The sequence below is a fragment of the Archocentrus centrarchus genome, chromosome 24 (assembly GCF_007364275.1).
Source record: "Archocentrus centrarchus isolate MPI-CPG fArcCen1 chromosome 24, fArcCen1, whole genome shotgun sequence".
NCBI classification, from domain to species: Eukaryota; Metazoa; Chordata; class Actinopteri; order Cichliformes; family Cichlidae; genus Archocentrus; species Archocentrus centrarchus.
In genome coordinates, this window is record NC_044369.1 from 16,987,091 (window position 1) to 17,001,624 (window position 14,534).

The window sequence follows — 14,534 nt, forward strand, 5'->3', positions numbered from 1 at the left end:
GGCATAGTCCGCTGCAGCTCAGAGCTCCTGAGCTCAAACGATCCGCCAGCCTCAGCCTCCCGGTAGCTTGGATTACAGGCGCGCGCCACCGCACCCGGCGAGAAGCAACCTCACTCACAGAGCTTTTAACTATGAGTCATGTGACGTCATCAGGAAGACGGGGCAGTGACGGAAACAACTTCAGCTGATAAAGATTTACCCCAAATGTGTGTGGATTTACGGCAGAGAATCCCGCTGTCGAAAATGTCATGTTTCTGCATTTATGAGTCGCCAGTTTTAAGCCCCAGTATCACAGTTTAGTCAGCTCGCCTTCAACAATCAGAAATCAACCTCTACATCAATACAGACGCTTTGAATTTGAGACAGCGGACGTTCCTTACGGTTTAAACCAAATTCAGCAGGCTTTTGTTTCTTCTAGTTTTCTAATAGTTACCTTGAAAGCACAGTTACTCTTTATAAACAGATATCTGCATATGAATATGCACCGCTCAGTAGAGGAGCCCGAGGGCTCCCAGACTGCTGTCCGAGTGTCTCCTGTAATTTGTGAAAGAACTCCAGGAACAGATTTTACACGAGAAATAAACTAATCACACAGAATATCCCCACTGTTCCAACTCCACTTGTATTCCTCCATCCTGATATAACGCAGGCTGAAAAACCCAAGGCCTCAAATTATTATTAAATGTACAAAGTTGTTGTTTTTAAACTGCATATAGTTACCAGTGAGTAAGAATACATTTGTGGCTATTTCTGTGTTTAAAAGATTGTTAGTAAGTGGCTGTATTTTCACATTTTAGAAGGCTGTAGTAGTTATTACATACAGCTGCTGTGTTGAAGGCTTCTTAGGCACTTAGTGTGGCTCAGTGACTGTATGTGTATATACTGATAATCATTAATAAGGCAACACTTTTTGATCAGGGTTCAGCATCAAGTCAGTTAAACTTCTGGAATATTGATCTGGTCAGTTAAGTAGCAGAGGGGGGTTAATCAGTTTTTTAGCTGTTTTGGTGTTAATGAAATTAACAACAGGTGCACGAGAGGAGCAACCCAGAAAAAACAGGAATAGTTTTACAGGTGGAAGCCACTCACATTTTTCCCCCTCATCTTTTCTGTTTTTGAACTAGTTTTGCATTTGGCTATGGTCAGTGTCACTACTGAAGCCAGACTGGCATTTGCCATAAATTACCAGAGTTGGCAGGTCCACCACTGGCACCCTGTGCTTTTCAAAGATGAGAGCAGGTTCACCCTGAGCACATGTGATAGACGTGAAAGTGTTGGGGGAAGCTGTGGAGAACATTATACTGCCTGTAATATTGTTCAGCATTAATAATTTGGCAATGGGTCAGTATATCCATGGAGGGGGACACAGAGCTCTACAGGCTAGACAACGGCACCGACTGCCAATAGGTATTGGGATGAAATCCTTGGAGCCATTGTCAGACCCTACGCTGGTGCAGTGGGTTGTGGATTCCTCCTGGTGCACGACAATGTGCGGCCTCACGTGATGAGAGTATGGAGGCAGTTCCTGTACGATGAAGGAATTGATACCAATGGCTGGCTCCCACACTAAATCCAATTGAACATCTCTGGGACATTATGTTTTGGTCCATCCGACACCCCCAGATTGCACTGGAGCTTAGTGATGCCCTGGTCAAGATCTGGGATGAGATCCCCCAGGACACCATCCATCAAATCATTAGGGGCATGCCCCACCATTGGCAGGGATGCACACAGACATGGGGGCCATTCAAACTACTGAGCACCAATTTGAGTTGCTGCAGTGAAACTAGCCTGCTGCATCATTTTGTCACTTTTACAGGGTGATGTTTTCAGAGAGTTTTTAAATTTTTTTGAGCAGTGTATTTTCCAGTCATTGGTCACTTGCACAGAATTTTGATGAGAGGTCAGATATGTTAGTGTTTCATAATTTTTCAGTGTAAGCTACTGCATTACTCATATCTGATCTTTTATAAAACCAAAGCTCTAATGACCAGTCATCCTTCCTGACTTACCTTCAGTTAAAAACTGATCATGTCACTGTCCCACTAAACACATGAAGAACATGAGAAAAATGATGACAAGAAAGAGTTTTTGAAATAACTCTGAAGTATTTATTTTGAGGTCATGACCCAGAAAAACTTGACTCTTAAATTTAAAAAAAAAAAGAATCACTCCAAACAATACATTAAAATGAAAAGAGAAGATTAGGTAAATGAAATGATGACAGCCCACAGACACAAAGACCTTCCACAGTTTCACCATCGGGCTTCTGCCACAATCTCTGGACTTTATTAGCTGCGAGAGAGAAAACAGAGTTTATTAAGTACCAACATATGCTGGAATTCTTACAATATCACATTAAACACACAATACTACTATTGTGGTTTTAACTGGAAGCATCTTTTGTCAGGCATGTGATACTATTATCCACATGCTAACAATTCAATATTATGTGCGTTGGCTTTAGCCCCATCTGTTCACCTGCTCTGTGCTTTTGTCCACTTGAGGGCATGCCTTGGTGGCACAGATGTGGTCGGGTGGTAGAAGGTACATCCAGCTCGCTTACACAGCGCCGCAAAGCGACAAGGCTGTAAAGAAGAGCAAAATGAGATTTCCTGGGAATCTGAAAGCAATGAATCTGTTTTGTACTAAAACTGCCCTGATGCAGTGTTTTTACCTTGGGATGATAAAACGGACAGTCCATCTTCTTGCACTCTGGGAAGAAGCGACAGACGCTGGTAGGCTGAACTGGCTGCACTGCTGTGAACACAAAGTCAAGGCGGAGCATGTTAGGAAGATCACCAGAGTTTAGAAACGCGGGACTCCTACAGTTACACAATAACGCTGTCACACAGAACCTTTGGGGATAATGGTCCATGATCATTTGAATTTCTGAAGCAGATGGGGATGTTGCTGGAGGTCAGGGTGAATGAGAGATAGGACATAATACGACAACTTCACATCTTTTACCAAACTTATTATGGAGTTATCATTTATAGCAGCTGACTTTTGATCGGTCATCTTTAGAAACTGTAGTGTAAGATTAAATGTCTTTGAGAATCACTAATAATAAATCATGTTGATGAATAATGATGTATTATTTTCTAAGCTATAGAGGATTTTTGGTGGTAATGTAAATCATGGACATTATGAAATGAAAAAAGAAAACAGTGAAGCATTCAACTACTGACAATGACTGCTGTAAAATTTTTGTGAGACAACTTTTGAACTCACATGGGAACGCAACTCCAGGAGACTTAGATGTCAAATCAGCTTGACACCAAGGAGAATAGAGATGAATAGGCAGATTAACCAAATGTACTGTCACCTAGTTCTGAAGGCCATCCTCTCACAGGGAGCACTTAAACTTTTGTACCCTCTTTCTGATAAGCCAAACACACACTTTCACCTTTAGTCTAAAGGGGAACAGCGAGGCCCCAGCTTATCTTGGTTAATCAGATAAAAAGCGCTGGGATTTCCATAGACATAAATGTGAGATGTCTGAGCCGAGACCCACAGGTCATCAGAGACAGATCAATGCACTTGACAAAGATCTCCTCTGCATGATGCTCACAGACCTTACTGACACACACCAACTTGATAAACAGATTATCTATGACATATTTCTTGATTACCCTGGCAAAGATCTAAGGCTACGTTCACACTGCAGCCTGAAGTGACCCAAATCCGATGTTTTTGCCCTCATGCGACCTGTATTCCGATACGAATCTGATCTTTTCAAATGCGACCTGTGTGTGTACGGCCAGGTCGCATTTATCCGACCTGCACGTCATTGATACTCACTATTCTGCGTCCCATTACGTGGTCGCGGGAAGGAAAATGTGTGACTTCCGCAAACATTGAGCACGCTTGCTACATGTGACGTTATCGCGTCCTCTACTACGCATGCGGGAAACTTTCAAGTTCGTTCACATTTAAAAATGTGAACAACCACGCAAAAAAAAAAAAAAATCAGATTTCACAGAAAATCGGAATTGGGTCACTTCAGGCTGCAGTGTGAATGTAGCCTAAGATCTGTATCATTCAGGTTAAGTCTGCTTTATTAAGCATGACGCAACTAAATTGGTTGAAGGTTCAACTGTTTTACATAAGTAAAAGGTATCAATGCATTCTTGACCTGCTAACATTAAACAGGTTATAATTACTTTCTATCTGCACCTGCAGATCTATCTGCTGTGGATCCACAATGACTGAAAATATTTAAGCTGCTTATCAACCTCATAGAACTGTGTCAGAATCTCATCAGTCCTTTGGTATAAAATGAATAGAAGAAAACTCAGCAGAGGCTGAGCTGGTGAGTGTTTAGTTATAAAAGGTTATGAGAGTGTACCTGGTCTGGGTGGAGGAGGAGGAGCCGTGCTTCTGCGGCTCACATGAGTGAAGGGACAGTCTGGTTTTGTACACCTTGCGTCGTATTTACAATTTGGATGCACAAAAAGGCATTTATCCCCAAATTTGCAGTTGGGAAAAGTCCTTAAGGAAAAAAACAAATGCATTTAATCATGAATAATGACAAAATAATAATAATAATAATATAAAGACATCACAACAATAATTCTTCCTGTTTTTAACACAGCTACTCACTTGCACTGTGTTGTTGGGTGATGGTACAGACACTCATCTCCACTTTTGCACACTGGCCAGAACTTGCAGCGCTCCATGACCTTTTGTTTTTTCAAAGGGACAGCATTCTCCTCTGCCATTTCAATGTCCATCATCTCATCTGTCAAATGATAAAATGATAGGACTAACAGGTTAAAGCTCTCTAAGTTTACAGTAACCTGTGCTTTAAAATACAGCACAAAAATGAAGTTCCTGATCACTTTAGTAACTCTGCTGAGTCCACAGACCTTCTGAGGTGACCCCTCCCTGTAGCCTCTGAAGGACGCTGACTTTGGGCTCTCTGTGGGCATGGCTGGCTGCCTCAGTGACGTTTACAGGTGGCCTCACCTCATCCAGGTCAATGTCACACTCTGCAAGGTTACCCAGCGGGCTTGGTACCCCATCTAATGTCACTATGAACTTCGGGCTGGCAGAGTCGCCTCTCTCTTTGCTAATGTAAGTCAGAAAAGCAGAACAGACAAAACTTATGACAAGCCAGCAATGGCACAAACTTGTCCTTATTTATACAAGGACAGAGGCCTGTACTAAAAAGCAGGACTACATCTTAATCAGATAACTTAATTTAACCCTGGGTTTTCTGTATTACAAAGGTGGTTTTCTGCTTGCTGCGGATTACATAATTTCTGTTTTTATATTTATTGTTTACTCTCAGACCGTTAAACACCACCTGGTGAAAGAATAAAAACTAAAACTGTGTTTTAAACAGTAATTTAATGAAATATTCAAATTATAATCATCAGATTCTGCTGTGTCTTAATGATAGACCTGTGATACTGAGAAGTCTGTTAACTTACACATTTTTTTTTTTGCTGGCTTTCTTTCAAGGATTCAAAAAGGTTAAACTTTATTATTATAGAAGATCTTGTCCAGTTTTACTGACCAAAGTGCTGAAAGTAAACACACATTCACACAGCATTTCTAATACCAAAATGCTGTGAGCTGCTTTTTCTCTCTTGCACACTCACACCACTGCTTTATCTGCTGCAGCTGTGGCGTTTTCAGTCTGTATTGTAGGTTTAACCTCTTCACATTTTATATTAGGGATGTTCTTGGCGACTAATTTAATAGTTAACTAAACAAGGGGAAAAAAATTAGACTAACCGTCTAGTCTAAAACTAAGAAACACTCAGATATAAAATAAAATGTTTTGCCTGTTTAATGGACAATGTCAAAAGCTGTCTAAACAAAGGCATTTGAAACCATTAATTACGTTCTATGATGAATCGCACTTTAAATGCTGCTTAACTGTACGGCACTGCGCATCGTGCATTATGAACACTGCACGTTATACTCCAAACAGTGAAGAATATGAAAACGATGTTCACGCATTATTGAATATGAGAAAATAACATCCGAGAAATGAATGAATTGCGACTTAAAAATGTGCCGCACATTATCAACAATGCTTGTTACTCTACAATTCATGACACACATCAAAACAATACACACATCCATCTATTTTCTTCCTCTTATCCGGCATCAGTGGAGCCCAGACCTGCCCCTCGCCCAGCCTCCTCGTCCAGCTTACCCCTGATTCAGACTTCAGCTGCTATGACATACTGTGTTTATACCTGTGCAGATGCGTGTTAATTACCTTTCAGTCATGTTTCGGTGTTAGACATGCTGTGTCGGACAACAAAAACATATAAATCTGGCACTTTTTTCCCTCCTGGGTCCTACTCTCAGTGTTTTTAAGGCGCAAACACATTTGTCCCACTAATTTTCTCGCTTCTTTGTACAAAATAGAACTGCAGGGAGGAAGGGTGTTTCTTTGGAGGTGCGCTTACATTATGGCATTTTTCTATAACGATATAAGGGCTGCAGCTCCATCTGGTGGCAGATGGCTGCATAACATTCAGGACAAACCTTTACCAGCACTGGGTTAATTAAAACCTTAATAATTAGGCTAACCGACTAGTACGTCTGGTACCAACTAGTAACAATAGCGACGACTAGTCGGCTAGTCGAGTAATCGCACAGATCCCTATTTTATATGTTTATATATTCATATTACAGTTCTATCTTGATTTGTAAAAATCAGATGAACTTGCTTTGTAGTACAGGTCCCAGGTCAGAAAACATACAGATACAGTAATGTGTGTGTGTGTGTGTGTGTGTGTGTGTGTGTGTGTGTGTGTGTACCTGGCTTGGACGGTGCGTGGTAGAGCAGACAGGACTTGCTGCTGATTTCCAACTGGAGATTCTCCCACTTGCGGTCTACTCATTATGAAGGAACGCGTATCAAAGGTCTTCACTTCACTGCCTGCAGTGACCTCTATACCTAGAGGCATGAAACAAATGTGTAAACAGAATTTCCAGATATTAAACATCTTTGGATGATAATTTTGAAATTTTTTTAAGTTATGTGCCATTTCATTTGGAAATAATCTGTCTTAAACTGCCTGAGACTCACCATATTCATTCTGCTCTCTTCTATTATTGTTCTCCAACTGCAGCCGTGATGCCAAAGATCTGGTTGGAGCTGGTAGGAAAAAAAACAAAAAACATTTGAGTATATGCAGGTGACAATTAAAAACACCAGACTATACACCAGGAGCACTTAGAGAACCTCACAATGTAACACTTTTTAATCTTTATTTGCCTGCGACAGTCAAAACAAACCACATTCTTTTATTATTATGCTCTACTACACATTCCATAGTTTTGTCATATACATCCATATTCCAACCACACAGGCTTGTGACATTCACAAAATGTACATGAAAAACACTAAATTATGGTCTTCTGTTCTTCGAGCTACAAAATATGAGACATAGGTTGCAAACAGACATATACTTGAGAGTTCATGAGACCACGTGATGTTGCAGTGACATTAAAGCTAGTGCTAAAAGTGGGTGTTTCAACCTGTGCATATGAAACTCGATACATACCAGGCATTCTGGAGGGAGGGAGATCTGTGGCAGCGTAGGCCTGCATCCGGGGGGTCAGGCTATGAAGGTGCTCCTGGACAAGCTGGATGGCTGCAGTCATCTCCTCACTGCTGGCCAGACGAGTACGAGGTGCCACGGGAACAGTCTGTCTCTGTGGTACTGTAGAGAAAGGTCAACGTAAGAGAACGATAGAAACAACAATAGAAATTCAGGCTAACTTACAGGATGTATGTGGTTTAATGTACAACAGTGGGAACGCACTTGTTGGGTAGGTAGTCGTTTTGGTGATTGAGTCCTGTGCCTCAGAGATGGCTTTCAGTATCAGATTTCTGTTGGCTTGCTTGGCTGGTGGGAGAGTAGGTCTGAAACAATACAAACCTCAAAACTGTTAGAGCCCAGGAAACAGTATCAATTACATGTGACTCACAAGAAAACACACCTGTGGTTTGAGTACACACAAGTCCCGTAAATAAAAGAACCATGAGGCAGAAAAAAATGTTACCTGACTCGCCCCTTGGTTTCCACAATATAAACCAAACCTGGACGCTAATATGATATACAGTGTTAATACTGACTTCCGTTCTGGTTTGGAGGGGAGGGACACTCTACTGGAGAGGCCTCTGGCACCGTAGCTGGTGTCCTCTTCGTCCACATCATCGCTGTCCTCGTCTGCTTCTCGGTTCACTCGTATAACAGAACTTGCTACTGGTGCCTTCCGCTTCCTTGAAAACTCTTCCTGCTGAACAGTGAAAGCAAGAAATTATTACTATACATCATTATCCACACAAATCTAATATGCTGTCAACAGAAAGTGACCATAAGTACTTTCATAATACCTTGGTGGATCCAGTTCTGGAGGTTCTGCTGGTTCTGCTGGCCTGCTGCCTAGTCTGAGAGGATGCTTCCACAGAGCTTAATGATGTGAATTGGCCCTGGCCAGGTCTATAGATTTCAGCGCTGTGTCTACTAGCTGCTCCGTGTGTACGACTGTGGTTGGTGCTGATTTCTAAAGGCTCATCTGCGATGAGGTCATCATCCATCTCTGGTTTGATGTCAATAACAGCCTCTGATGGGAGTGGCTCCATCAGGGGCTTAACACTGGAGGAAAGCCGAGAAGAACCCTTTTCCAAGGATCCCCTCCTAATAACAAACAAAGGAATATTTGTGTGTTTTTTTTCCTCACTAAAAGGAAACAAACAAGAAATACAACCACACAGACACATCCGGGTCTGCCTTGACCAACTACTTTTTTGTTGACTAGTGTTTGTGGTAAGCAGACATTTAATAATTTCATTACTTAAATATATACTTTTTGGGGGGGAAATCAGAACATGTTTTGTGTTCCAGTGCCAAGACTAATATAAGTAACACCATCATCATTGGTTTAAATGATTAAAAAAAAAAACAAAAAAAACAATGATCTTACAGTATAAACTCTACAAACGCATGGAAGACGTGAGCCGCCATTAACAACACCTGTCAAAGACTGGCTACTGCTCCAGTCACACTAGGAAAAATAGTGGCTGGAGACCTCCACATGAGCAGAATTATCGCAACCATGTGCAATGAACTTGTGATCTTGTTGCTCCTGAAATGTCTTTTTTTTTTTAAAGACAAAACCCAGGTATGAGACTACCTACAGTCAGTTGCCGTCTTCAAAGTGACTGCAATGCATCAAGAAGGAGATAAAACGGCAGTAAGACGGAGTCAGTCTGTTATCAGTTTATGACTGATTGGAGCTGGCAATGACATGTAATCTGTTTGTGATATACAGCAATTAAATGTGATAATTCATCAAAATCTGCCAATCTGTTGCCTTCTACATGTGCAAATTAAAATTCACACTACACCCCCGCAACCCAAATTAACTACTTATAATCAGGCCAGCCTAATAGAGCTAATAAATCCTAATAAATTTAAAACAGAAATTCTTCCGCAAACAGTGATGCAGTTGCTACAGTACAGTAATTTCTGCAGTAACTGCATCACTGTTTAGTCACAATGAAGTTGTTGTCCTATTTTTACTCTAGATTTACTGCACCACATCCTAAGGTTAATATTATGATAAGTCCTGCTTAAGTTTGTTAAATAATAGGTACGTTTCCCTGCAAAGGACCCAGGGTTCATCAAGTGATCTCACCCTTTGGATTTTTTTTTTTTTGGTCTGATGTAAGTAATTACCACCTGGTAAGTACAGGGATCAGTCTTATAAACATGTTTTCCCTTGACTGATCAGGTTCATCTAAGGGTTTTCTAATTGATCAACATTGCACTGTTAGGGGGCAACCTGAGACAAGGCAGGTACCTGCTTTCATGTGCAGAGCTGGACACACGGGCTTCCATCCTATCTCCTCGTAACTCCTCTGCTTGGCCGTTTTCACCTACAGCTGATCGGCTCTTCCCACTCGCAGTACCACTGTCAGACTGCAGTTGCTTGAGGGATGCAGGCTCTAAAATAACCAAAAAAAACATGAGCCACACATGTTCACAAAAAAGACAAACTTACCATTTCTGTTAAAAAGTGCAGAGATGTATTCAATGCTGGGGAGGCTTACCTGCTGCAACTGATCTTAATTTCTCCAAAACACCATGCAGCCTGAAAATGAAGGAATAAATTTAAATTAAGGCAAAAAGGTGCATCTTTCACATTTTACAAACAAGACAAATAAACACAAAGCATTAATAATTAGATCGCACCAGGTTGTGAACTTAATCGTGTTGTTTCCAAGGAAAAGAGAGAGATCGTCAGCCATCTGTTGGGAGGTTTTCTTGTTTGCCACCATAACCATAATATAATCTGGGAGCTCTTCATCTGAAAAGAAAAATAAAACACATACACCGTGTAAAACAAGTTAAAAAAAAAAAAAAAAAAGGTAGCTGCTGTCCAGAGGCAATCACTGAACTTCATTCACGTACCAATATATGCACCAAGCTCCTGAAGTTTCCCTTTGATAGCAGCCTGGAACAGATTAAACGCACAACCGGAAGATGTTATTTAAACAAATTCTAGATAGCATGCTAGCTACGCTATCATCATTCATTAACAACACCATAGTTAACCCAACATAGCACTCACACTACGGAAGATGTCAAAATCGAAAATAAATTAAGGAGTCTATGACGCTGCCTGCTGGACACGTTACCGAGAGAGGCAACAATCGCGTGGCCTTGAAAATAAAAATAAGTTCGGCTAGCCTGATACATTTAAGCTAGCGAGCCAGTGTTAGCTTGCAGCGCCTTTGTTACGCTAACGCTAACCACACAGGGTACTAAAACTCCATCCGTACTCTTACTCACCCTTATTTTCTTGCTAATTTCAGTACCAATTTCCATTGCTGTTCTTTAAATCAAGCAAATTAGTTATAAAAGAGGCAACTGTTTTTCCAGCTGCACCGCTAAACACCAGGGATAAATGTGACGTTGAATCACGTGACAGCTGGAGGTAGCCGAGCAGGGACAAAAAAAATGTGGTCTGCATGTAGAGTAATCACTCTCAGTGGAGGCTGGAAAAAAGTAAGTAAAACTGTGTACCAATAACTACTTACTGGGAATCAGACGCTCCACTTAAGGAAATGAGATGGAAAGTATACAATTGCTGCTCATCTAAGAAGAAACTGGCTGGGGTGAACCGTGCCTCAATCACAACACCTCTCACAAGATGTAAAAGATGCATTGTAGTGATGCAGGAAGCTGGAAAATGCAAGTCAAAGAACTGGATGTTCACCAGTCTACATTGGGACACTCTCCCAGGGAGAGTAGTTGGTTCATTTAGTTAGTTTATTCAGTTGTTATACATTATGGTACTCAGACACACAAACAGTATAAACAGTATGTATAAAGTCCTAAGTCTAGGAGTACCCAGACCAGATACAATGCTTACAATACAGAGCAAAAAGTCTTGAGCTATTCTTGTATCTTTATATGTTACTAGAAAAATGGGTGCAGTGATTTATTGAAACAGGCAAACATACACGGATCCCGCACTGCTTCAATAATGTTGAGGTCCAGGCTCAAAATGACAGATACATTGTGTGTTTTTCTAGCCATTGGTAGTGTTTTTGGGATTATATTGTCATTCTGAAAAAAATAAGCTGTTTCTAATTAGATGCTTTTCAGGTGGTATTGTAGCTGGAAAGTGTTGATGGTACTTTGCTGTGTTCAGAGGTGGGAAGTAACGAAGTACAAATACTTCGTTACTGTACTTAAGTAGATTTTTTAGGTATCTGTACTTTGCTTGAGTATTTATTTTTCTCAGTACTTTTTACTTTTACTCCCTACATTTTTACACAAGTATCTGTACTTTCTACTTCTTACATTTTCAAACAGACTCGTTACTTTTTAACACGTCAGGGAGAAGCTTGCATTTCCAGTCAGTGCGCAGTCAAACAAACGATCTGAGCCTAAACGGAGGAATAATAACAGATAAGAGACAATCGTACTGGCGTATCCTCCATCCCCCGGGGCTTATCGGGTACAAAGGGATTAAATAGTAAACCCATATAATTAATGTCTCATTTATAGCCCTATAATCAGGGGTTACAGCGGGCCGGACCGAGTCCGTAAGTTGCGCTGCGGCACATAAACAGCTTAGCTAGCGCTACTGAAGAGGAGCGAGCATGAAGGGAGTAACGTGTGGCAGGAAATGCAACGTTTCTAAATACTCAACAAATATCAGCAAACACACAAAGTGTGTGCAGTTTGTCACACAGTGTGTCTGCTAGCTAAAAGAAGAGCTGTTGTATTTCAGGGAGAGCAAAGAGAGAGAAGTTCACTCAGAGATGGAGAAAGAGGACAGGAGAGGAAGAAGAGAGGTTAGAATTAAAGGTAAGGAGTGCAAAACAAACTGAGGTATGCTGACTTTGTGTAATTCAAATATTGTACGAAAATACTGCAGTTTAGTGTGTAATAAATAGGTTAGCTTGTTGTACTGTATTTACAGTAAAGCTCTGTGTTGGTGCACAGAGGCTGTGTTCATGGTCAGAGTTACAGGTTACATCAGTGTAGCAGAGATGAGTTTGAATCAAAGCTGCTGATGCTGAGATTCATTCACTGAATCAAACATTAATAGGAATGGAGATCAGCTCAGATAGCTGTGAAATTCTGGGTTACATCTTTGTGAGTTCAGTTCATCCACACAGAGCATTAAACCTCAGAGCAGCAGCAGCAGGTCAGCTGATCACAGCCTGCACACCAACATCATTTACTGCAGCTCACAATAGGTGATTCTTCTCCCCATGCAGAGCCACTACAGCTGATCTTAGGGTTCCTCCACCACCTTCTGAATCCCACTGTAACCCCTGAGTATCCTCATGTTTGTGTTTAGGTGGAGGCACAGTCACCCTCTACTATGGAGGACATGGAGAATAGAGCTGTGTTTAAATTGCCTTTCACAGTTTGTGTCCTACATAACAGATTCAAGCCGAGTGCATTCATTAGGATTAAAATTTAGACTGGAGTAACATTTGTGTTCTCATCAGTGGCGGCTGGTGCTAAAAAAACTGAGGGGGGCGCACACAAACAAACAAATGAAAAACAAACAAAACAAATCTTAAAAAATAGCACTATATGAACATGAATTTTGCCCTCCTTTCCTTCTGCCCTGCAAATTTCTCAATTACATTCTTGTTAAAGTCAGTCATCTCTGTGACTAGTCTTTTCTCCATTGACAACATGGCCAATGCATTCAGCCTGTCCTGAGTCACTGAGTTTCTCAGAAAAGTCTTGATTCTTTTCAGAGTTGAAAAGCACCTTTCAGCTTCTGCTGTGGTCATGGGTGTGGTGATGAGGATCTTCAAGAGCGTGACAGTTTCTGAAAAGACTTCTTCTAGATTGTTTTCCATAAACAGCTGGAGTAGGCCCACAGCACCACAACAGGCTTTGAACTCTTCCTTGCTGTAGATGAGAGTAAGCTCTGTCTTCAGCTTACCTCGATTGAGCACTGGATAGGCTTTTAAGGTGTTGCTCAGTGCATCTTCAGGAAATGCTGTGTTGTATTGTTCAAATCTGTCCCCCTGGAGGAGTGTGGCACTAACAAGGTGGTTTGTGAAAGAAAAGCGCTCCCTGGTGTGTCCCAGTATGATATCACAGACCTTAAGAGAGAAGGACAAACATGAAGATTATGCTTTTATAATCACATTTTTCATTCTAAATATGAAATGTTATTTTGTCCTTTCTATTAAGTCATAGAAAGAAGGAACACATTTTATTTATAAACTTACTGATTTTAATAACATTTGCTGCCATTTTTTAAGGCGGTGTTATGAAATGTGTTACAGCATTTTTGTGGGACAAGATTATACAAAATTCAGTAACCAAATGTTTTATTCCCCATTACCCATAAACTTCAGTACAACTTAAATAATAAAATATCTTGCTGACAAACATTACATCAACATACCTACACAGCATAGACACAACTAAAGGTATTTCTAACTACAACGCACATCTTCCTAATATATTAAATAACACTACTATAAACCAGTGTAACAGTGATTTTCCGACGCTTCTTCACTGGCTGACTACTACCTACACTGCTTTGTCCAACCATGGAGTGGAGAGAATTTCTGCCAAAGAGAAATACTTACAATATTATAATAATGAAGAAGAAGAAGAAGAAAAAGAAAAATCAGCTATTTAAACAATTACCTGATCTTTTGAATGTCCTGCTGGAACTGTTGGATGCTCTCCTGGATACAGACTGAATCTATGACCTTCTTCTGGAGTTTGGCATAGAGAAGGTCCACATGAGGCATGATATGGTGGAAAAGTTGCAGAAAGAACTTAAAATCCTGATCCTCCAGTAGCATGGCAAATGCTCCAGCCTCTCTGACGGTAATGGGGTCAAAGTCACCAGAGTCTTGTATGCTTTCGAAACAGCGGATGAGGTCCTCTCTGTGCTCAAACACAGTATTGATGGCACGGCTGTGAAAGTTCCATCTGACATTGCTGGATGCTGGTAGTCTGTGGGCCACAACTTTATCAAGAACGCTTGTGCGCTTG

At 40.9% G+C, this 14,534-nt stretch overlaps 1 protein-coding gene across 2 annotated transcripts; it reads right to left on the minus strand.

Annotated features, from left to right (window-relative positions):
* Positions 1-2,088: 2,088 nt before the first annotated feature.
* zc3h14 (zinc finger CCCH-type containing 14) lies at positions 2,089-10,971 on the minus strand. 2 transcript variants are annotated; one of them, XM_030722040.1, is made up of 17 exons: positions 10,833-10,971; positions 10,452-10,494; positions 10,233-10,347; positions 10,091-10,131; positions 9,841-9,985; positions 8,372-8,675; positions 8,111-8,271; positions 7,797-7,897; positions 7,536-7,694; positions 7,058-7,126; positions 6,787-6,925; positions 4,872-5,074; positions 4,606-4,744; positions 4,352-4,494; positions 2,678-2,760; positions 2,482-2,588; positions 2,089-2,295 (listed from the first exon to the last, which is right to left on the minus strand). In XM_030722040.1, exons 1-17 carry the CDS (start codon positions 10,866-10,868, stop codon positions 2,292-2,294), a joined length of 1,992 nt encoding a protein of 663 aa, XP_030577900.1. In that variant the 5' UTR covers positions 10,869-10,971; the 3' UTR covers positions 2,089-2,291. The 2 variants fall into 2 exon arrangements, with proteins under 2 accessions (XP_030577900.1, XP_030577899.1); XM_030722039.1 differs by having other exon boundaries at positions 8,111-8,274.
* Positions 10,972-14,534: the final 3,563 nt, after the last annotated feature.

Excerpts from the sequence above, each read along its gene's own strand:
- zc3h14 (XM_030722039.1), bottom strand. The coding sequence starts at position 10,868 with ATGGAAATTGGTACTGAAATTAGCAAGAAAATAAGG. Across the intron at positions 9,986-10,090 it reads ATTAAGATCAGTTGCAGCAG|AGCCTGCATCCCTCAAGCAA; the intron begins GTAAGCCTCCCC and ends TGGTTATTTTAG. Across the intron at positions 8,275-8,371 it reads CCAGAACTGGATCCACCAAG|CAGGAAGAGTTTTCAAGGAA; the intron begins GTATTATGAAAG and ends TTCACTGTTCAG.